This window comes from Danio aesculapii, chromosome 20 (assembly GCF_903798145.1).
Source record: "Danio aesculapii chromosome 20, fDanAes4.1, whole genome shotgun sequence".
In the NCBI taxonomy this organism is placed as follows: domain Eukaryota; kingdom Metazoa; phylum Chordata; class Actinopteri; order Cypriniformes; family Danionidae; genus Danio; species Danio aesculapii.
This window is the reverse complement of record NC_079454.1, coordinates 33,207,185-33,233,096: the sequence shown is the minus strand read 5'-3', so window position 1 is coordinate 33,233,096 and position 25,912 is coordinate 33,207,185. Positions and strand designations below refer to the sequence as shown.

The following is a 25,912-nucleotide window of genomic DNA, read 5'->3' as shown; positions in this document are numbered from 1 at the left end:
TGCAGCTCTCAATACTTAAGTATCAAGTAAGCAGCAGCAACAAAAGTAGACTGCATTGTCACCTTGTGTTGGCTGCGTATGGGGAAAATCTGCACTTGAACACACTCCATCTCATTACTCTTCGCCTACTATAGCTTAACTTGCTCTGCATTGTATCTTGTGCAACATGAGCTCAATTTATTACTTTATTTACCTGTAATACTGCATCCCACTCAAAGCTCGCAGAAGAAATGTGACAGAGTGTGTGGCTGGCTTTTTTAGGACAGCAATGAGAGCAGGTGAGTCAATCAGCAGCCTGTCATCACTGTCATAATAAAAAAAGGCAATGTCTCAAGCAGTCAGCTGTTTGTTCTCACAACTTTCATCTGAGCAAATTAGTATGTCAAATGGAAAGGTCAACAAATCCAAAAGCAGCACAAAACTCACCAGTATTTACATTCTTAATCCTAAACACACCATTCGGGTTTTTGTCTCTCATCACCCGACTATAAAGGTTATGTATTGTGTAAATGTCTGTGTGTATGCACTACAACACAGCACATAATGCATAGGATCTGCTGAACCATATGTCAGACCGCTGCCCACAAGGCTATATGGCTGCATCAACAGTGCCATTTTTATCCTGACAATCAATCTTGATCATGTATTTTATTTATGCTGAGGAGGATAAAACATGTCTAGGACACCATGGGTATTTTTTTATTTATGTCAAGCTAGGTAGAACAAGTGATTGAGTGGGTGCTGAGAAAAGACAATGACAGCAATGTATTCTGGGATTTGGTTACTTGAACCACTGAGGCATAACTATTTGAAGAGTCTACAGCTCGGTCTGTGAATTTTCAAGGCCACATTTGTTCTTATATCCTGCTTTCACGGATCAAACATGGTTAAATATGCAAAAGAGCAGGTGAACTACAACAGCCAGACAGGCCTAAATGTGGCAGTCTTCGATTAGCTCATTAAAGTCAGCATGAAACACTGTCAAAAAGTTATCGAATTAAATTACCTTACAAGTCAATTTTACTTACAGTACATTTAACTGACTTCAAAGAGGCCCTATGATTTAATTAAGTTGAAACATGCCTAACATTTTGGTTAAATTAATGTAAAAACATGTTAACATGACTTTTTTTCACAGCGAAGTGACCATATTTCGTCCCTACTGTGGATTTTAATCGCATATTTTGCTCCCAAGCCCCACTGTATATATTTGTTTTGAAATCAACAGAGATGGGAAGTGATGAAGTACAACGAAGTAACTTCAGAACGCAGCAGCACAAGTGGTCTTTGATGAACCCAAAAGAGCACGTCACTCCGCTACTCACCTGTTTGCACTGGCTGCCAGTTGCTGCCCGCATCAAATTCAAAGCTCTGATGTTTGCTTACAAAGTGACCTCTAGCTGTGCTCCTTCGTATCTGCTCTCACTTCTGCAGATATATGTGCCCTCCAGAAACTTGCGTTCTGTGAATGAACGTCACCTCGTTGTTCCATCCCAAAGAGGGAAGAAATCACTTTCCCGAACTCTCACATTCAATCTGCCCAGTTGGTGGAATGAACTCCCTAACTACATCAGAACAGCAGAGTCACTTGCTGTCTTCAAGAAACGACTAAAAACGCAACTGTTTAATCTCCACTAACTGTGCCCTCTCTCTCTCTCTCTCTCAAAAAAAAAATATATATATTTTTACTAATGCTTTGCTTCTTAGACTTTTACACACCTGAAACTTGTCTATAGCACTTGTTCACTGCTGCTCTTATAGTTGTGTAAATTGCTTCCTTGTCCTCATTTGTAAGTCGCTTTGGATAAAAGCGTCTGCTAAATGACTAAATGTAAATGTAAATACTTTGTTACTGCACTTAAGTAGATTACTCTGGTAATAGTACTTTACACCACTTTATTTTTCTGACTTTTTACTTATACTCCTTACATTTTTACACAAATATCTGTACTTTCTACTCCTTACATTCTTAAACCAGGCTTGTTACTTTCATTTTCATGTGTCTGGTGTAGCAATCTATATTATTTGTTGTCATTGTGCAAATTGAACTCCTTTTTGATTCAGTTAAAAAAAAAATTTCATTGTGCGTCTGCGAGCAAATACACAGCTTTTTCAACCCTTTTCAGTCTTCATTTAATTAGTTTAACAAATGTTTTAACATTACAATTATTCACACTGGGTGATTTATGAATAGAATTATAATGAAAAGGAAAAATAAGGAATTTATCACATGAAAAAAAGTTTTGGAGGCTGTAATTGCTCCTGTGTATGTTTTTTTTCCTAGAATAAATGTATTAACAGCATTAATGACTTTATCTATGAAAGAAAATATCCACAATACTCTGGAAAAACAAGGAAACACAGAAAACATGGGATATTTTGATTTTAGTTTTGAAGATACAGAAGCAGCTTTAGCAGAATACCCAAAATAATAAAATAGAGTATTTATTATACAAAAAAAAAAAAATGCTTTGGACAAAATTAAGTGTTAATTGAAGACGTTTATTATTTGTAAAGACTGAGGCCTCGTTTTTTTTATAAGTAAATGAATTGACATTAATGGTGGTTGTTCTTGATTTAAAAGAAGCAAATCTACATGCTAAATACTGTGAGTTTGAGTCAGGATGATGATACACAGATTTTTGAGCAGTGTTGTTTTGCAATATTGCAGTGTGATGTTACTAGGGTACTTTCCTACCGAAAATTAGCAACAACTTTTACATCAAAATCAGAAATTTAAGTTATTTTGTATAAATGTATCGGTAAGATGTGAGGTCTAGTTGCCAGCGTGAAACTAAAACAGGAAGTAGTGATGGATACTTTTTACGTAAGTACATATTTCAGGCCGTACTTCTTTACTTTTACTTGAGTACAAAAGTGTAGTCAGTACTTCAACTTTTACCAGTCGTTTTAAACATAAGTATCTGTACTTCTATTTGAGTAAAGCATGCGTGTACTTTTGCCATGTCTGGAAATCTTGATAACAACATTACAATATTTCATTTAAAAATATAATTCATGGTGATTTTAACCTAATTTCTACTGAAATCTCTTTGTGTGTGCTTAGTCATAAAAAACTGGAGTGGTTCTCAACCACATGTTGACACAAGCTCAACGTGTATGACAGTCCTTACTTTGTGTAAAGTCTGAGTAAACACTTTGCTTAGGCTCGTCATCATACATTGGTACACTATCACTCCATTCGTCTTATTACCAGGTGAGGGAGTGCATGTGTGTCCAAGAAAGGCCATAAGGAACTGGTTGCCAAGGCGACAACAGCAAGAAAAAACGACAGTCCTTGCAAAGCAAGGCAAACCAATTTACCTCAGTGACGTAGAGGAAGAGCAGTCAGTGTCAGTGGTATTTGTGCAAATGAGTCAAGGTTCATGAGATAATTACATTAACACTGTTTATGCAGCTTGCTAAATTCAGTGTTAACCTTGTGACACGTTTAATCTAAAATCTGACAGGCTGAGAAATGCAGTATGCATGACATAATGTTATCAAGATTGCCATCCTTGGCACCACACTCCCCTAGTGACAATGAAAGAGGGCAACCATATCTATGAAGCCATTGGCCAATGAGCATTCTCGTACTAACTCCTTATTGGCTAGCTCATCCAATGGCATTACACCAATGAGACTTCTTGTATCCATGAGAATGAAGCTTGTAGGGCTATTTAAAATCCTAACACAGAGCCAAAAGATGGCACATGTGTGCATTTTACTTTACGAGGAACAGAGGAAAAAAAGAGATTTAGAGGGTCAGATAAACCATGGCAGTCCTGCGAAGTAGTTTTGTCTGCTGTATAATGGCTAAAAAAGCCTGCTGAACATCATGAGAGGATAAATTCAACATTGCATTATGATGACTTTTTCCTTTTGTATGAACTTTTATATACTTTTTTCCAATGTATGTGGATTTGCTTATGAATGTTATTAAAAGGTAGTCTCAGTTAGGATGTTTGACTACCCTAAAATAAAATACAGACAGTAAACAAAGAAGACAAGGGCTGATACTTATTAGTTGCTTATTTTGAATAAAAGTACTTAATATTATTAATGTATGCAATTACTGTGCTACATTTACTCTATTGTAATTGTACAATTTTTGGCCTATTTTTTTTTTTAAATCACACATACAGGTAGTTCTTATAAACTGTATTTTACCTAATAAGGACGTAGGCTGTGCAATTTTAAATGCACAAAGTTCTGAGGGAAATGAATTAAGGTAAAGCTGGTTTTATGTTTGCACATTCGTTCAGTGACAACTTGTGACATGCTCCCTATAATGTTTACCATGGTACTTTGAATATTCGGTCTGAAATCACTTGCAATTATGATTCAAAACAACATTAGAATTATTTGACTGTGAACAATGTTGTACTTTGATAGCCATTGGCTGCTAATATGATTCCACTATTTAGATTTGGCAAAGAATACTTTTCTGAAATTATATTATTAAGCAGAAATTAAAATAAACCAACTTTACCTTAATGGGAAAATACACTGGGAAAATGTCTCATGAGGGCACGCTTATTTGTTATACACTGTCTTCTTATCTACTTCACTACATCGAGAGCCTTTTGATATACATGAAAGTATCCTCTATTAACAAAGTTTTTAAATTCATGTTTGTGTTATTCTGGCTTCATGAACATCAGCTTACCTGATAACGTGTCGCCTCAGTCTTCACCTGGCGTCTCTGTTCAACTTTATGGTTTTTCATTGAACACTAAATAGTTTATAGGGAAGGAATATGATGTAATGACTCATTTAGATTCAGATGAATAAAAATACACATATTTTACTTTTGTTTCAATGGCTCAGTGTTTGAACTCTCACCTTAGTTTTTCCGTTGTACGTTAGCTAAATAATGTTGTTTGTTTTTGTTTCACAAGATGCTACACCCTGACATATTTCGGCAGTCCGTATGTAATTTTGCATTATGACTCCTAATTGATTTGTTATAACTATTTAAAGCATAAATGTAAGCAAATATGACAAAAAGAAAGGAAGCAAAAGGAGTTAACAGGTTTCCCACAACAAAAGCCTCAGTGTGTCACGTGACCATGCGCGTGGCCGTGATTACTCTTTTGGCTTGCGTCCCTCTATTTGCTGTCACACACGCTGACGTTTCTGGATTAAAGATGACCTTTTTAAAACAGTGAAACCAAGAATCGGCTTTAAATCAAGGTAAAAGGGAATGTTTTTATGGGCTAATCACATAACGTTCTGCCTTAAAGACCAATATCATTAGTTGATTAAGTGTACTGCAGGCAATGTTTTATACTAAATAGATTATTGTTTTGTTGGTTAACTCGAACTGTTTAAGATCGCAGTACATTCGACTGGTTTATTATACGACTTTTTGCTCCATTAACGTTTTTTAACGTTACTTTTTATGTCCCACTATATGTTTTAAATGTTTTGTTTTGCTACAGCCGATCTGCTCTAACAGCGTTGTGCGTTTCTATGGTGACGGTGCGAGAACGCGCATGCTTGTCTTGCACTCTTGCACTGTGCATGAGTGAGTGATGTTACTCCGGTTTAGAAACAGTTCAACACGTGTTTCAGATGGAATTATTCCATGCTTTTGAATGTATTGGAAACACGAAAACAAGATATCATTTTAAAGGATTGAAAATATAAATAAATAATCACTTTCTGTGAAAATTAAAAAGTCTGTGATCATTTACTCACCTTCCACATTGTTCCAAACCTGCTTGACTTTTGTGTTGAACACAAAAGAAGATATTTTGAAGAATGTTGGACAGCAAAAGTCATTATCTTCCATAGTATTTTTTTTATGGATGATTCTACTTTGGCTGCTGGTTTCCAACATTCTTCAGAATATCTTACTTTTGTGATCAATCTAAGAAAACATGAATAAACATTTAGAACCAGTTGAGTGTGAATAAATACTGAGGACACTTTTAATTTTTGAGTGAACTGTCCTGTCCCTTTAATTAGGTAAAAAGATTACCATTTTTCCCCTTATAGTTATGGAGCTTTCCATCCATTTTGGCTATACGGTAATGATCAAGGTCTCAGGCCCTTGAAACCTGTACACATCCCCCTTATGGATAAAGCATGTCTATAATGGAGTTCCAGCACAACAAAAGTGATGGCGTTTACATGAGCACTGGCCACAGGAGACAGACGAGTGCAGAGATAGTGTCAGAGGCTCGACGCTCTCTCAGATCTCTTGCCACACAGAGGCCTTTCACACCTCAGGAGAAAAACCGGCAGCTCTTTGGAGAATCATCATCTCGTGCACGTGATGGGCGACCACCATCTGCATTCAGGTAAAAGGACATCTCATGATTTGCATGCATTATATGATTGATCATAGAGATCTAAATTTATCATAGAGATCAACAATTTCTTCTCACTTTTTCAAAAGCCTTGGTTCCAGCTGTATTGTTGTTTTCTTGTAGGAATCGTAAAAAATGTAATTAAACAGTTATCAGCCACAAACCAAAAAAAATGAAATTGCATGTGATTTTTTTATTTTAAGCAAAAGCAGCTAAATAAATAGATAAATAACATCTATAATAAAATATTAAAAGTATTACAAATTGTTGTTTTCTTGTAGGGATTGTAATATATATATATATATTAAAAAGTTATAAGTAATTTAATAAAATTAAATAATAGTAATAGTAATAGTACTTTAATAAAAGTAAATAATAAGTATATAATAAAAATGTATTTTTGAAAAAAAGTATTTCAAATTGGACTTACTTTCTGTAGTGAGGGAATTAACTGCAAATTAAACTGTGAATAACATAATTAAAATAAAAATATAATATAAACATAAAGATATTGATTTAAATATCTTAATAATGAACATGGAAACAATATATTTTATGTCTGCATATATTTACTGTATATAGGCTATACATACAAATATTAAAGTAATTTGAGAGTGCAGGAAGATTGATTTGATCATTTGCAGTGTATCAAGGAAATGGGAGGCAGTGGTACCAATTTGGGAATTTTGTCATCCTATTTGGTGTAATATTATTTCAAATAATGTTTTAAACAAGGAACTGTTCAGTGTGTATTTTGGGTACAAAACAATAATCAAACATTATCATTTGTAACATTATCACTGTTCTATTATTGACATTTCACAAGTAAATGCACCTGGATACACATCACAGCCATTATTTTCTTTATTTTCTTGTGCATGAAGTATGTTACCATGTAAGGTGATTTTGTCAGGTGAATCTGGATTTTAGCAGTGCAGAGGAGCAGATATCGCATATAGTCATGGAAAGACTTAACCAATATCATATAACATATATTTTTTATGTTGAGGGTCTTACAAATAAAATAATGTCATTATTAGATCCTGATTCTTTTTACTTTTATTTCAGAAAATAAGATTAAGTGTTCTTAGAAGAAGACAGCAAAACATAAATATAAATAAATCAAATAACAATACAAAGAGTGCATATTAGGGCTAATGGGCCCCATGGCTGGAATTGCTTCGTGCCACCAAGTCACTAAATTTACCCCTACATATAGTCTTAATAGGCCACATTGTCTAGCAGCAGGAACATAAAAATGTAAATGCATGCATGTAAAGCGAGCAGCTTTTGGGGAATTTGGTTGTATTCAAATAGGAACTAGCTCTATAAATTAATTTCTGATGAAGGCATTTGGAAGTATTGATAGTCGAGCATGTTCTTTTGGTGCAACTTGTTTGACTGCATCCAAACTACTAAGGCACATACTTTAAATGAGTACTTGCTTTGAAAATGATAAAAATGACATTTTTGATAGTGCTGGGCAAATATTAATCACAATTAATTTTTTTCTTTTTTAAATATTTTCCAAATAATGTTTTACAGAGCAAAGAAATTTCCATAGTATGTCTGATAATATTTTTTCTTCTGGTGGAAGTCTTATTTGTTTATTTTGGCTAGAATAAAAGCAGTTTTTAATTTTTTATGAATCATTTTAAGGTCAAAATTATTAACCCCTTAAAGCTATATATGTTTTCATATATATTTTACAATCACATGTGCGTAATTAATATATATATAATTTGCATATATTATGCCAAAACGTTTATAGCATGAATGGATGTACTGTAATATGAATGCAATCTGGTCATACTGCATTTCCCATGTTACCTTGTTACAGTTAGCTACATCACTTCAATTCCATTCACAAATACTCTCCCATGGCCTCATGGAAAATCAGTCTGCCATGGAAATTATGTATGCATGCCTCATATTCTTGCCACAATAAGAAAGTAATCTGGGCACTTTTTGTGTACTGTTTTTCACCTAGTTTAATTATAGATGTCATTGCTAAATCACGGGTAATTTTCATTCATTTCAGCAATAAACATTTAAAAAATAAATAGATGAGGTTTATCTATACAACTGGCTTTAATAAGAGCATATACTATATCAATAAACATCCATGTTGCTCAGTGGTTTGTATTTAAAGGATTATAAATGATCCTTGAACATCTCTATTATGTACATGTGATTCAATTTACATACAATTTGTATCATATACTGTACAAAGGGATGGGCAGTATTTATGATACTGGGATTGATCCAATAAGCCTATTGATAGAAGGTTTGCAGAGAAATTTCATGCTCCCTTGTAAAAGAATTTTATTTTGATACATTTGTGGCTGCTGTATTTTGTAGTTTATTTTGATACATGTAAAATTGAGGTATTTGGTTTTTTACTTTAAAATACACTTTAATGTATTTTTGCCCATCCCTGACTGTACATATATATTTTATATCAAAATATAGATGTATTTATACATAATCAATATACATACAGTAGTACACACATCTATATTATGTCAAAACAAACTTTTATTTTGAATTAATCGTGATTAATCTTTGCCCAGCACTAATAAAAATGAATGGAATTCTTACTTCCAGAACCCAGACTGCTACATTTTAAAATGTGCTTATATATTAATTAAATAATATTAACTGCTTTATTATTACTATAAGACAGCTATACTGGTTTTAATTACCTTCACAAATTTCCCTCTTTTCTAGTCTTCATGCCCGACATTTTGAAGCTCCTGACTCCAGGCCAGGATCTGGAACTCGTCTCAATCCGCTGGAACATGTAGGAGGCTTTTCAATCCTTTATGTCTGACTATTCAGCTCAAAACAGGAAACACTAACTCTTTAGACCTCTCCATCTCAGAAACCCAGGGTGTCTGTTTCCCTGGATGAGGATGGAGGTGACGATGAAGCTGCTCTTCCCAAACCCCCAGCAGAGCGAGGAGGTACCAGGACTGGATCAGGAGGTTCTCGTGCCAGACTGCTTAGAGCAACATCCGTTAGCAAAATGCCACCTATGACACCAAATGCAAAAAGTAAGAAAAAACATTTTAGCAATCGATGTGAAGTTTTTCTTGGTCTGTTTTTGTACTGAAAGTCACAAAAGAAATTATAAATGACAAGATATAGGATTGCTTCATCTATCATAGAAAAACACAATGCATTAATATTGCAAGTTCATCTGTCAGGCAGATTGATAACCCTCAATAAATGCATTGTGTAATGTGCATTGTTGCTGAAGTGTTTCCAATGAATTGGCTCTTCCAAAAAAAATCTGATATAAATCAGTTTAAATCCCCAGGATGTAACTCAGCTATGTGTGCCTTCAGTTTGTTTGTATTGAGAAAACCAAATGTGTGTGTTTGTCATATCAGTAGTTTGCTAGAATGAATTTTATACTAAGCACACAAGTAATAAAATCATTATAAAGGTTCAAGGATACTGAAGGACAGAGCTAGACTGTAAACGGTTGATATAAATCCAACTGGCTGTGCTTTAATTGATTTATATCCTGCTTATCTATTACAGTACATATTGTTTGAAGTTTGAGTCATAAATCTATCTATCTATCTATCTATCTATCTATCTATCTATCTATCTATCTATCTATCTATCTATCTATCTATCTATCTATCTATCTATCTATCTATCTATCTATCTATCTATCTATCTATCTATCTATCTATCTATCTATCTATCTATCAAAATGAATGAACGAATAAATAAATAAATAAATAAATTGATAAATACACACATCAATAAATAAATAGATACACAAATAAATAAATAAATAAATACATACATACATACATACACACATAAATAAATTAATACATACATACACACATAAGTAAATAAATAAATACATAAATAAATAAATAAAATACACACGTCACATCAATAAATAAATAGACATATAAATAAATTTATATAAATAAATAAATAAATACACACACACAAAAATAAATTAATAAATACACACATCAATAAATAAATAGACACACAAATAAATAAATAAATAAAAACATACATACATCCACACATAAGTAAATAAATAAATATATAAATAAATACATACATACATACATACACACATAAGTAAATAAATACATACATACACACATAAGTAAATAAATAAATACATACATACACACATAAATAAAATAAATAAATAAATAAATAATATATATATATAAATAAATAAATAAATAAATACATACATATATACATACATACAAACTCACACATAAATAAATAAATTAATACATACATACACACATAAGTAAATAAATACATTAGTACACACATCAATAAATAAATAGACCTATAAATACATAAATAGACACATAAATAAATACACATACATAAATAAACACACACACACACACTTACACACACACACACAAACACAAATAAATAAATAGACATAAACAAATGCATACATACACAGATAAATAAAATAGACACATAAATAAATAAAATAATAAATTAATAAATTAATTAAATAATTAATACATACTGTACACACATAAATAAACACATACATTCATACATACACATAAATAAATACATATACACACATAAATAAATAAAATAAATAAATAAGCTGTTTATAAATATAGGCAGACATTTAGGCAGCAATTTAGATTCTTAAATTAATTTCTGGAAGATCATGATATTTTGAAAACTGAAGTAATTGCTGCTGAAAATTCAGCACGCACAAAACATTGTTATTTTAAACTGTATAAATATTTCCATAAAAGCAGCTTTACAGTATATGAACTAAATGCATCATTGATGTGTATAACACACAACAAACACACATTATTATTATTAATTTTACACGTGGTTTTTATTTTTTATTTCATTGCTAAGCCAAGTTGTTGTCTGTCTGATCAGATATGTCTCCAGAGGCAAGGATTGGAGGAGACCAACTAGATGACGGAGACAATCTACGCTCAGCTGATATTACAAAGCATAAAACAAAATCCTCCTCTGAAACTGATCTGCACACGCTTATCGAACAAGGGTAGGCTTTTTGAGACGTTTTTTCTTTATGCATGTTCTTTTATTTTTACTCTTTTTGTGTATTTTCAATAAACAAAAAATGTTTGAGATCTGATACTGGAATCAGCATTTGAATGAATCAAGTGCTTGTTTATTTGGGCTTCATAAAAACCAGTACTGCCATCATCAAACTCACGCTGTAAATTGACTTATTCTCTGTGCCTAAGAACAGCGGTAAAAGAAAAAAGTGTGTCCTTGACTCACAGGACACCCTGTTCAGGCGCTAACTCATTCTGAGAGGATTAGTAGATTACACTGTCATTAATTCACTTGTTACCGGTATTATGAGAATGTATGTACATTGTCCATAATATAGGCAACACAATTGTGTAATCCATCACCTTAAAAAGTTCATTTATTAAAATCCAGGCACTCTCATTAATACAGTATGATGCCCAGAATGCCCACTTGTGACAATCACAATGCCTCCAATTTAGATGCATTTACGGACAATCTGGAATTTAATAGTGAGTAAAAGTAAAGCAGAGAACCCTCTCTCTCCATCTATCTCTACCATATCCTTGTTATAGTTGCTAATGGAGCGATATTAGATTATGCAGGCCGCTTGTGGCTGGCTGGCTGACTGTTCTGTTGACCACCAGCACAGTCTCATTTGAGATTCACACGATGAGATCACGTCTCGGCCGAGGCATCCCATCAACAAAGAGGCATTATCGAGATGTTCAAAGCCCAAACACAATCAATGCCACAAATATGCCCCATCTGTGCCATCATATTTTCCCCCCAGTCCTTAAGAAATATCAGTTTAAGATAAAGTATGAATATTTGCATTATACTTTAGTAAAAGTTACAGCACAGACTAAAACTGTTAACGGATATCTTGATTTCTATGATAAAATGAACTATGACAGTGCATGACTAGCTGTAATACAAGCATGCAGACCTGTGGTTTCCTGTCTGTTACAATAGCTCTCACATGCACGCATATTTTACACAAGCTTACTCTATTCTTCACCATTTACTGATTTTGCCACAACTGACAGTTGAAGAATTATAGATAATCAAAAAAATCGAGTAATTAAAGCTGCAGCAGGATATCACAACAGTGACATCTTGTGTCTGTCAGGAAAACAGAATTTCATGAGAATAACTTAATATAGAAATAATATTTTGCATGTCTTTGTGAGTAAATATTACCATTAACGTTAAAACAATATCTGCAGACTTTGTAAATGCTCGGTTTTAAATATAAGTTCATCTAAGTTTTGTAATTGACCTCTATCCACTGTTCCAAACACAATGATGTCATTTGTGCCCTCTATTCACTCTGTATGTATGTTTGTGTGTGTTTGTGATCAACAGGAGACCACGAATTGATGTTTCCAGTCAAAGTGGATCAAAACCAGGTATATTGATTTATCTATTCTACTACACTATACACTCACTGGCCACTTTATTAGGCACACCTGTCCAACTGCTTGTTAACGCAAATTTCTAATCAGCCACTCACATTGCAGCAACTCAATGCATGTAGATATGGTCAAGTTGATCTGCTGCAGTTTAAATTGAGCATCAGAATGGGAAAGAAAGTTGATTTAAGTGACTTTGAACGTGGCATGAGTGTTGGTGCTAGACGGGCTGGTCTGAGTATTTCAGAAACTGCTGATCTACTGGTATTTTCATGCACAACCATCTCTATTGTTTAAAGAGAACGGACTGAAAAAGAGAAAATATCCAGCAGTTCTGTGGGTGCAAATTTCTTTTTGATCCCACCGGTCAGAGGAGAATGGCCAGACTGGTTCCAGCTGATAGAAAGGGGTATGCAGAAGAGCATCTCTGAATGCACAACACATTGAACATTGAGGCGGATGGGCTACAGCAGCAGAAGACCACACCAGGTGCCACTCCTGTCTGCTAAGAACAGGAAACTGAGGCTACAATTTGCACCGGCTCACCAAAATTTGACATTAGAAGATTGGAAAAACGTTGCCTGGTCTGATGAGCCTCGATTTCTGCTACGACATTCGGATGGTAGGGTCAAACCTTGGCGTCAACACTATGAAAGCATGTATCCATCCTGCCTTGTGTCAATGGTTCAGGCTGGTGTAATGGTGTGGGGGATATTTTCTTGGCACACTTTGGGTTCATTAGACCAAATGAGCATTGTGTCAATGCAACAGCCTACCTGAGTATTGTTGCTGACCATGTTCATCCCTTTATGACCACAGTGTACCCATCTTCTGATGGCTACTTCCAGCAGGATAACGCGCCATGTCATAAAGCGCAAATCATCTCAGACTGGTTTCTTGAACATGACAATGAGTTCACTGTACTCAAATGGCCTCCACAGTCAACAGATCTCAATCCAATAGAGCACCTTTAGGATGTGGAGGAACGAGAGATTCGCATCATGGATGTGCAGCCAACAAATCTGCAGCAACTGTGTGATGCTATCATGTCAGTATGGACCAAAATCTCTGAAGAATGTTTCCAGTACCTTGTTGAATCTATGCCACGAAGGATTAAGGCAGTTCTGAAGGCAAAAGGGGGTCCAACCCCGTACTAGTAAGGTGTACCTAATAAAGTGGCCGATGATTGTATATACACACACACACACAAACACACACACACATATATATATATATATATATATATATATATATATATATATATATATATATATATATATATATATATATATATATATATATATATGGAAAATTTGACATTGTGGTATTTTGTTTTACTGTGATATTCTGTACACTTGAAGTCATAATTATTAGCCTCCAGAATTATTAGCCCCCCTGTTTATTTTTTTCCACAATTTCTGTTCAACACATTTCTAAACATAATAGTTTTAATAACTCATTTCTAATAACTGATTTATTTTATCTTTGCCATGATGACAGTAAATAATATTTGACTAGATATTTTTAAGATGCTAGTATTCAGTTTAAAGTGACATTTAAAGGCTTAACTAGGTTTATTAGGTTAACTAGGCAGGTTAGGGTAATTAGGCAAGTTATTGTATTACGATGGTTTGTTCTGTAGACTATAAATATATATATATATATATATATATATATATATATATATATATATATATATATATATATATATATATATTGCTTTGAGGGGCTAATAATTTTGACCTTAAAATGGTTCATAAAAAATTAAAAACTGCTTTTATTCTAGCCGAAATAAAACAAATAAGACTTTTTTTCCAGAAGAATAAATATTATCAGACATACTGTGAAAATTTCCTTGCTCTGTTAAACATCATTTGGGAAATATTTGAAAAGAAAAGAAAATTCAAAAGGGGGCTAATAATTCTGACTTGAACTGTATATTGCGAAATGAAGATAATGTCACCAGTTGATTTGAATAGCTCTATTTAGAAAGATTTCAATAATTTAGATTGATTGTGATAATCAACTCTTATTATATGCATAGTGCATCTGCATAAACTATAATAAATTACAAGCAAAAATTAACAAATAACACTTGAAACCACTAGCCTACTGTCAAACACGTGATAGACGTGCACAGGACTCACAATCTTGTAAATCTTGTTCCTGACGCAATCTTGCCAGTGGCCGCAAATATCTGATCAGATTGTAAACCTAAACCACTTTTTGCTGCAGCAGTTTCTCAAGGTTCTTTATCCAGATGCCAGTTGTTAGCCGTTTGATCTGTTGTTTTTTGCAACCCACTGCTTCCTGCAGCTCGTCCACAATGCAAATGCTCTAACAGAATAGACAATATCATGAAGAGCTGTGTGGGTGTGAGGCTCTGACCTTTTCATGCTATGTTGAACATCCTGTAATACATTCATATGCTTGAAGATGTGCAGGGGCGAACTGTCTGAATTTCCCTTCCAGGATCAATAATGTGCATGTACCTGTCTGACTAGATTTTTGAACACCGCTGTCTTTTTGTAGATGCAGATGACAGTGAGGATGAATCTGTGTTCTGGAACACTAAAGTCCTGCCCGTCCTTCAAGAATTCGAGTCCTTTGCTGGAGGTGATGATAAAATTATTGTTATGAATGTGTTTAATATGCACCATATGGCCTGTTAAAAAAATCAAAGTGTCACATTCTGTTATCTGCTATCATCAGACTATGCATATTGGTTGAGTTTAAATGAACAGTTCTGGGAAGGAATTTATCCCTAATAAAATGTAAAAAAAAAAATAGAACGTTAATAGCTCCAAAAGCATTTTTTAAAGATTCAAGTCGATGAGTTTTCTTTATGTAATGAATACTAAACATGTCCTTTAAATGCTTCATGGAATTTTACTTCTATTTGGACTATTTGGATAGATGAACATAAGTGTTTTCTTATTTATCTGAAGATTTTTTTAATGATACTGCAGTTCCAGCACTCGAAAAATGACTTTTGATTTTGTTCAAACTACTTATTTAAAATAAGTTGAAACAACACAATTTTTAGTTTTTGATGTTCAATTAACTTGAATTTGTAAAAACGATGAAGTTAACTTAATAACATTGATTTGTGTTGGAACAACGTGAAAGTATTGTACCCAGCATTTTTTACAGTGAAAGATATTTTTTTTAATTATGTCCCAACAGAACAGCTCTGCTTTTTACATTCACCCAGTGCAGTTTCTACATGCATACACACACAAAATCTTATTATTATGGTGGCTTGAGAAAGCCATCATACTGTTATACTACATAAACTTCTTCTTCTTCTTCTTAGACTATTATAAGAACGCATCTCCTCCTAGAGAGTTCATACTACAACTGACAAACTAACTCCAAACCTCACAACTATACTAAACTAAGTTGCTTTACCTTTTCCAACTGATCCGACTTACAGTTTTCCCAAAACTGTCCCGGAAAATTCAGAAAAGTCCCATTTACTTAACATTGGACCAAACTTTATGACCTCATAACCAGACTGTCATACAGACTTAAGGTTGGGCTCATTTAACTCAGACTACCAATTTGCCAATCCCTGATGACCTTTCAACTCACTAGCCACACCCTAGCAACTGCCCCATAGACTTCCATTATAAAAAACTGCCATTGACTTTTCATTGGACATACTAACGACATACCAATTCATACTAGACACATACTAACAAGCAAACTAATCATACTAGCTAATTCAATGCTGATTCATACTATAAACATACTAGCAACATGCTAATTCATACTAAATTCATGCTAACAACATGTTAATTCATACTAGAACCATGCTAATTTATGTTAGTAACTGCCTAGGAACTACTCAGAATACCTTAGTAACTACCTAGCAACACCCTAGCAACGCCTTAGCAACCACCTAGCAACACCTTAGCAATTACCTACCAATGCCTTAGCAACTGCCTAGCAACCAAAACACCCTAGCAACCACCTAGCAACAACCTAGAACACCTTAGCATCTGCCTAGCAACAGCTTTAGCAACCACTCCGAACACTTTAGCAACGCCTTAGCAACCACTCAGAACACCCTAGCAACTGCCTAGCAACCCCCTAGAACACCCTAGCAACCCCCTAGCAACGCCTTGGCAACCTCCTGAAACACCCTATCAACCGCCTAGCAACGCCTTATCAACTACCTAGATAACCCTAGAAACCCCCTAGAACACCCTAGCAACCACCTAGCAATGCCTTAGCAATCACTCAGAACACCCTAACAACGCCTTAGCAACCGCTTAGCAACTACTCAGAACACCTTAGCAACCTCCTACCAATGTCTTAGCAACCACCTAGAAAACCATAGCAACCAACTAGGAATGCCTTAGCAACCACTCAGAACAACCAAGCAACAGCCTAGCAACCACCCAGCAATGCCTCAGCTACCACTCAGAACAACCTAGCAACCGCCTAGCAACACCTAACAACCGCCTAGCAACAACTCAGAACACCCTAGCAACACCTTAGCAACAGCCTAGCAACGCCTTAGCAGCTACTCAGAACACCCTAGCAACCGCATAGCAACAACTTAGCAACCGCCTAGCAACCACTCTGAAAACCCTAGTAACCACCCAGCAACACCTTGATAACTACCTGGAAAACCCTAGCAACCGCCTACCAACACCTTAGCAACCAGTCAAAACAACCACGCAACTGCCTAGCAACTCCTAAGCAACCACTCAGAACACCCTCGCAACCATTCAGAACATCCTAGCAACCACTTAGCAACACCTAAGCAACCACTCAGAACCCCCTATCAACTGCCTAACTAGAAACATGCCAATCCATACTAGAAACATGCTAACCTATATGAACTGATCTATATATGCCAACCGTTTCAAACTTCTTAAAAACTACTTCAGTTATTTAAACTTTTAAACTACTTCAGACTTTCAGACGAGACTTTCTCAAGCCACCATAAAATGTTACTTTTCTAGCTATAATTTTTTTCTATTACTATATTTAGATTGATAAAGATGTTCACAATTTTAAGGTTATTGGATTGTGCTTATGCATGTTCTTACTAAGAAGCTGCACTCAAATGTGTCCCCGAGTGAAAGCAAAGCTGCAGGGAGAAAGAAAACACAATATCTGGATGCAGAGGAACAAAAACAAAGCTTGTGTTGAGCTTGGCACGGCACTGAGCTTTTAAAGTCAAAGCTTGTGGGGGGAAAAGAACCGTGAAATGCAATCCAATAGCAGTAAATATTTAAGTACTTTGAAAATTCAATAGAAATTCATTTAAAAGATAAATATCAAATATTTATTGCGCCTAGAGCCGCTCGGTTCATGCATAAAATACCATTCATATTCTCCATGGCATCATCAAGAGAGCCCTGTTGGGGAGAATGCCAACCATCTTGGAAACAGATTTGAGAGACAACATTTGTCTTAGCAGAAATAGCTTTGGAAGGCTCAGCTCCCCTCTAAGACAAGTTAGATCCAGCAAAAATAAAGCACACGATGGTTAAAACCCATGTAGTAACGGATAATTATTCTGCAAGCAACAGCTAGTCAAAAATGCAAACATGGGTTTTATGGATTTAAGTTGCGGCCGAGGTTATTATAGTTTCACATTTTTAAATTGCTTTTATTTTGGTACTATTTATACATTTTCGGTTCATTTCAGTTTAGGTTTAGTTCATTTCATTAATGGTTTTGTTTGTTTTAGTTTAGTTGAACTCTTGTCTATTTAGTTTTTATATGTTTAGTTGAAGTTTTGGTTTTAGTATTTCTTGTTACTAAAAACACATCCAGTGGGAACCAAAGACAAGGTTAAAGTCCCCAAGAAATAAAAAAAACATATGATTTTGTTAGCGTACATTGCTAGTTTTGTGGTGAACGATTCATCTGTGCATGTCATTAAGAAAAAAAATGTTTGCCCTTCTAATCTTTAATTGAAATCTGAAAATGCACCTGTTTGTTTTCAGTTAAATTGTCAGATTACCTATATCTTAGGAATTGGGTGTGGCTAACACATTTAACCATGCCGCTCCAACTGTCAGCTTTGACAACAACCAGAAATGGTGAGCAGGAGGAGTCTATTAGGTTGTAATAACTCCCCCAAAACACTTCCTGATATTTCTGGATGAAATGCCTACTTTACTACATCCATTCAGCTCGCTGTAGAAAAACAAGCCACACCCACTGTTTTGTCATTTAATATTCAGTTTTTCTAGGAACTGCATCAGAATACGAAAATAAATAACGGTCGAAGCTTCCGATTCATGGGGACTTTAATGTTTATTACACACAGTTTACTTTAGCTCTTGCGCAAGCTTCTTAGTAATTAAAAATAGAATAATTGTTTGAACAGACGCTGAACCTAAAAGCACACAAAATGCTACTTAAACAATTACAAGTAAAAAATGTTTAGAATTAAGAAAAACTTCTTCATATTTGAGATAACTTAGTAGTTAAAAATGCCTCATTTACATTTTTGGTAGCTAAAGAAACGTTAGGACACGCTTGTTTATATCGAGAACATGTTTCTGTAGAAAATATAGAATACTATAGAATAGTTTTGAATGGGAAAAAGGGTAATGGCCAATATGGCAAACGAAGCACCGCCTTCTAGTACAGCAGCCAATCATTGATCGCTATAGACGAACAATTCTTTGGGGGAGGACCAGACTTGGGTTTCTGCAGATTTTGTGTGATTCAAATGTTTAGCAATTAAACTAAACAGACAGTTGTTGTTTAATGGACTTTCAGTGAAAGCTTTATGTGACTATTTTCAATTTCATGAGGTTCCTTTTACAGCATCGATGTTGTAATATCATCAGTTAAATAGACTTTAGCATCTATTTAGTTCTTAAAGAGTAAAAAGAGACGAAAGACCATGTAAATGCTAGCGCCTTCATTAGCAGCAGGCTAGCGCAGAAATTCCATTGAAAATACTGGGGTAAAATTAATTTCCATATTTTAAAGACATGGCGTGGAAAAATATTATTTAATGCAGTGCTTCTTGTTGGGTCTGATACCCACTTTATATCATATCTCAGCCAGGCAGTGTTTTTTTTTTAAAGAATTCAGACCTTAAACACGTCAATTTTGTATGGGATAACAATTAACCAGAAGCCCTCGGGCTGGCTGACTGAAATTAAAAGTCCCTGCGCATATATGCGATTGCATTCGTGATTCCTAATATGAAATTTAATCGTAAGCTTGGCAAGCAATTTTGTAGAATTTGATGTTTCTCCATTTAAACAAAATGTCCGACCATACTACCCGAGAGGCATTTCAAAGATGGCCACCGAGTGAAATGACTTGCCTTAAAGGGACTTTGGCTTGACTGATGTGTGCATTGTTTGTAAAAGAGCTATCTACAGGTACTTCTATAATGAGTCGCAGCAAGTCAGATTTTCCACGACAGTGCTAATTTTTTTTTCTGTTAGTTTTTCAGTGACTGTTGTTAGTTTTATTCATTTAATTGTGAACTTTTTACATTATATTTTAAATGATTTTGACCAAAACGTATCAACTGTTTCAGTTTGTTCATTCATTAATTCATTCATTTTCTTTTCGGCTTAGTCCTTTTCTTAATCTGGGGTCACCACAGCGGAATGAACCGCCAACTTATCCAGCATATATTTTTTTACGCAGCGTATGCCCTTCCAGCTGCAACCCATCACTGGGAAACACACATACTCTACGGACAATTTTAGCTTACCCAATTCAATGTCTTTGGACTTATGGGGGAAACCGGAGCACCCGGAGGACACCAACGTGAACGCAGGGAGAACATGCAAACTCCACACAGAAATACAAACTGACCCAGCCAGGAGCCAGGAGATTTTGCCCATGTTGATACTCTATTACAGTCTAACATTGCTTAAACACTCAACCACATTATGTTGTTGTGCTTAAGGTCAGTGCGTACAGAAAAAAAAACAGTAAAGAGCTATTATACTGTATACACGCTAATGATGCATACCATACAGTGGGAGAATTCGCCTGAAGGCCTGTGTTAACTCTGTCAGTGGGTGTAAATGTGGGCCAAATGTCAGTGAAATGTCAGTAAGCCTACTCCGTGTACACATCAGTTGAGCCGAATGAAAGAGGCTGTGTAGCCCATAGACGACTCTTCTTTCACTGTCCTTCATGGAGACAGTTGAAGGGTGACAATGCTGCAATTAATACTGTGCGAGACACACTGTTTGAAATGCGACCTTGACACTGTTGCCTATTTTGTGCATTGGAACTTACAGTATAATGTACTGATTGGGTTATGTGTCTCAAAAAACAACCCTTCTAGGTGATGCTGTGTCAGATGAGATTGTGGGACAGCTGTGTAACTCATGCAATGGTCTCTATGATGCCCTGGCAGAGAGAGGCATGCTGGGAAGGCAGTGTAAAAAGAGGTCCGGCATACTGAGAATACTGTTCAGACTTATAGATGTTGGATCGGACCGACTTAACCTAACGTTAGCCAAGCTTATTCTGGCAGTAAGTATATACACACACATGTTCACAAACACACAATATGAATGTCTCCCATTTTTTTTACATTTGAGTTTCTTTTGTATGATGAACACAAAATAAGATATTTTAAAGATTGTTGGAGATCAGTAGCCATTGACATCTAGTATTTTTTCCTTACTATGGATGTCAGTGGATACCGATGTTCATTTTACTTTGGGTATGTGCAGAGTTATCTTTGACAATGAAATATGTGTTTAAATTGACAAACATAATTGTATTACATAATTGTAATAGAGATTTTGGTCACATTTTATTTAAAGGTACAATTTTAACCGTTAACAAACCATTAACTTTTTTTAACTCAATAAATTACTAATTAGCTGCTTATTAATAGTGAGTTGGGTAGTAGTTGGGTTTAGGTATTGGGTAGGAATAGTTATGTAGAATGAGATTTATCAGTACTACCAAACAGCCAATATCTTAATAATAGGCAGGTAAAAGATCAATAGGTAATAGTGGGAATTCTAACCTAAAGGGGTGGTCCACAGTGTATTTTTAAGGCTTAGTTGTGTTTATAAGATGCAAAGCAATGTGTGCTCATGCTTCACTTGTAAAAAAATACAATATTTTTTCATATATCTTATTTTGATTGTATATAGCTACGATATAAACGATATTTCCTAGTTCTTCTAAAAGGTCTGCCCTCAAGAGGCTCTGATTGGTCAGCTAACATAATGTGCTGTGATTCGCAGATTGGCTCCATGTCACCACATCACGCGCCTGCAAGTACGCACGTTTGTGCTGTGTAAACAGTCTGGTCAGGGCAGCTGTTAGCAGCATCAGCTGCCTGAATCAGACAGAACAATGAAGAGCACACAGCTGAACCTCACGCCTGCTCTCTAAAATAAAATCTGACAAGTGTCTTTAACTAATATTCAGAATAAGCATGTGTAAGTAATATAAAACATTCGCATATCTTTTGCGAGTTTGTTATTTGAGATGTAGAATGCACGGAAAGTGGCCACATAGAAAGACACTGCACGCGCTGCTGAAGATTGTGGGTGTTTACAGCGGTTTGACTGATAAATATGAATTTGTAGCTAAATTGTTAAAAGTGTCAAACAACATTTACTTTTGTTTACATCCTTGTTTACGTCCTCACTACAACATACCATTAAACTAGAAACTGTGCATGTAATTGATCAGTTTTAACAAATAAAAATAGTTACAGGTTGTGGCTTACAATCCACAGCTTCGTCGGTTGGAGGAGTTTTAACTGAATCCAGTATTAAACTGGGAGAGATTCTGGAAGCTGTCCTTTGTCAAGTGCTAGCTATATGTTTTTTATAATTCTCTGGAACATAATTAAAGTTAAACTGTAAGCACTTCTCTCTTTGTGTCATGTCCTTTGGAAGTCCAATAACAGAAACACAAGAAGCTCTGTGGAAATAGCAGCGTTTTATATGGCATTTTAGCTTTCTCTGCTTTAACATTACATCGTCTATGGCCACACCCCTTCGTTGCGCAGGTTGTGCGTGGTGAATATACGTAACCGGAAGCCCTTGTGATCTTTGTGATTTTTTTTTGTAGTTCCCTAACTTCGTTCGCTGTAGGCTTTGCTAAGCTAACTCTGTAAAAGACAATGTCTCCCTTTGCATTGAACTTTGAGCATATTACATTCAGAGAATGTTGTTTATGTTCGCACAGCTACAATACACATCAACTAAAGTTTAAAATATGATATCGTAGTGGACCACCCCTTTAAACCAAAGTGTTACCGAAATTTTGTATGCACATTCCACAACACAGTCAGTGTCAATCAATCAGCCATTGGTTAACTACTGTTTTCGACAACACAAAAATGTAAATTCGGCAAATTGAGCCATTTCGTGAAAAATGTGTGAAGCTTAAAGATGAAGTGTATAGTTTCTATGCTCCTAGTGTTAACTAACAGAATTGCTAAAACAATGTCAAACAACCTAGCTAATCCCACACCCTTTCTTACAATTATTGTGATGCTTCATATATTTGACTATTTTGACAAAAACTTAAGTTTAACGTTCTGGTGCTCACGGCGACCCAAGTTCGATTCCTGCCTCGAGGTCCTATGCTTTCCTCTCTCTCTGCTCCCCACACTTTCCTGTCTTTACTCTCTATCATTCTATCAATTAAAGTTGAAAACCATGAAAAAATTATATATATAGTTGCAATCAGAATTATAAAATTTTTGAATTTTTTTTTTTTTTTATATTTCACAAATAATGTTTAGTCTTATTTATTTTATATCAGCTAGAACAAAAGCAGTTTTAATTTTTTTATGCCATTTTAAGGTCAATATTATTAGCCCCTTTAAGCTATATATTTTTTTCGATTGTCTACAGAACAAACCATCGTTATACAATAACTTGCCTAATTACCCTAACCTGCGTAGTTAACCTAATTAACCTAGTTAAGACTTTAAATGTCCCTTTAAGCTGTATAGAAGTGTCTTGAAAAATATCTAGTCAAATATTATGTACTGTCATCATGACAAAGATCAAATAAATCAGTTAATAGAAATGAGTTATTAAAACTATTATGTTTAGAAATGTGTTGAAATAATCTTATCTCCATTAAACAGAAATTGGGAAGAAAATAAACAGGGGGGCTAATAATTCAGGGGGTTTAATAATTCTGATTGCAACTGTATATAAAAAAAAAAACATACCCGTCATGAAGAAACTGCAAGTTTGGTGTCTCAACTGATAGCTTTAACGTGACATCACGCCATTAGTGACATGCCCCCCTGGCAAGCAAAACAACACAATCTCCTGCTGCCCACCAAGTCACGAGCTTAGTGACTTCTTTTTTTTAGCCAAAATGCTGGATAGTTGTTGTGCAATAGGATATACTAACCAACAAGAACACATGCATCTAATACCTTCAGAGAAAGAAAAGCAAGAAAGGAGAAATTTGCTGATTAGTGCCAATCGACAGCATTTTTGACCCATCCTGATCTAAAGTACCTATAACTATCATTTCTTCTGCATGCTTTCTTTACAGTTTTCATTCTAATTGGCAGTTAATTGCAGTTAAAGTATTAATTAAAATTCAAAGTCATTGCATAAATAGCAGAAGTGAACAAATAGATCTTCTCTATCAGCAAATATTATTGTAAGCAATATATATATATATATAAAACAGAGCGTCACATTCTACAGTATACCGCCGTCACCCATGACTGAATATGTAAACAATCCTGAATTGAAGCTCTGGCAGGGATGACTGACATAAGTATATATGGGTGCTGTATATAGATTGCAAGTGGTTAGAATTTACAGTTTGTTATTATCTCTTTTTTGTTCAGTTGACATGTAGTCCAAATATTTGTAGCTTGAAACAGAAGGATTTTCTATGGAGATCCCATTGTAAGCTGTCAGTATGGCCAATTATGTTGCCCGACAGGTCTCCGCTCAGGTCAACTGACAAGAAACTATCATATTGAAACACAAGATCTTATCAAATGTTTAAATAATTTTTATCTTTAATCATTATTCATGTTTTACCCCATTTTCTGACAGTGTATTTTTGTAAGACTTCAAATATTTAGCAACTAAACACCTTCTGGCTTAGCTTAACATCTAACAGTATCCATGACCCAAACTCTCATTACTGCTTAAACTGGATTGACAAATTTGAGCAGACTGCTTTCAACGTTTTGATAGTCAGACCTTTAGCAGAGACTAACTCATGTACTTATAGTAGTCTACAAACAAAAAAAAAACTGGACAAAATAATCAAGCCTAGCTGTATGTGTGAGGTTTATAATCAAAATCTTATTGCTTTTCTCTGTTACCAGCTCAATGTGAGTGGGAATAACTTGCTGAACATCTGCAAACTCGTCTTCAAAATCAGCCGGAACGCTAATAACGACGCCCTGTTCCTCAAGGGCTCCATCCTAGGTTATTCCTCCATCCTGATTATTGTATAACTTACCCAAATCCAATTAGTCGCTATCTCTAAGATCACCCCATTGTGTGTATGCATTTCCCCACAGACTCCCTTGTGTCTCTGCTCCAGTGTGACGATGTGTGGAGTAAAGGTGAGGCCATTCTGTACTGTGTGGGCTCACTGAAGCTCCTCTCAGGAAACAGTGCCCTCTCCAGGCTGCTGCTGAATAAAGGCTTCATCGCCGTCCTGATGCAGTTGTCAAAGAGACTGATGCACGGCCCATCTGCAACTTCAGCTAATGTTAATACTCGCAAGTCAGATGGAGAAGGTCAGCAGATCATCACAGGACACATACTGGTACAGGTAGGAGGTCCTTGACTGTAGCCTGGGTTGTGAAGGAGACAAAGTTCCTAAATTTTCTATTCAGTTTTGAATATGGTGATGAAGCAATCACAAATATACCAGGATACACTACAACAAAGGAAATTGTGTCATTTTAAAGGGATAGTTCACCTAAAAATTACAATTCTGTCTTTAGCTACTCACCCTTTACTTGTTTCAACCCTTTCTGAGTTTTCTTTTGTTCAACACAAAAGAAGATATTTTGAAAAATGTTGGAAAACCTGTAACCATTGTGCTTGATTCCTTAATTTTAAAACCCTAATTAAATAAAGTATCAGGTTCCTCTCGTCATTGTACACTCACTGGCCACTTTATTAGGTACACCTGTCCAACTGCTCGTTA

General features: G+C 35.1%; 1 protein-coding gene across 1 annotated transcript in view; it reads left to right on the top strand.

Annotated features, from left to right (window-relative positions):
- Positions 1-5,124: 5,124 nt before the first annotated feature.
- Positions 5,125-25,912, top strand: part of armc2 (armadillo repeat containing 2) — a 42,745-nt gene continuing 21,957 nt past the window's right edge. Inside the window, exons 1-10 of the mRNA XM_056480717.1 lie at positions 5,125-5,196; positions 6,004-6,308; positions 9,048-9,120; positions 9,202-9,373; positions 11,238-11,356; positions 12,727-12,772; positions 15,308-15,391; positions 21,072-21,262; positions 25,077-25,179; positions 25,275-25,531. Coding sequence (XP_056336692.1) covers positions 6,094-6,308; positions 9,048-9,120; positions 9,202-9,373; positions 11,238-11,356; positions 12,727-12,772; positions 15,308-15,391; positions 21,072-21,262; positions 25,077-25,179; positions 25,275-25,531 — 1,260 coding nt within the window. The 5' untranslated portion in view covers positions 5,125-5,196; positions 6,004-6,093. The remainder of the gene's footprint in view (positions 5,197-6,003; positions 6,309-9,047; positions 9,121-9,201; positions 9,374-11,237; positions 11,357-12,726; positions 12,773-15,307; positions 15,392-21,071; positions 21,263-25,076; positions 25,180-25,274; positions 25,532-25,912) is intronic.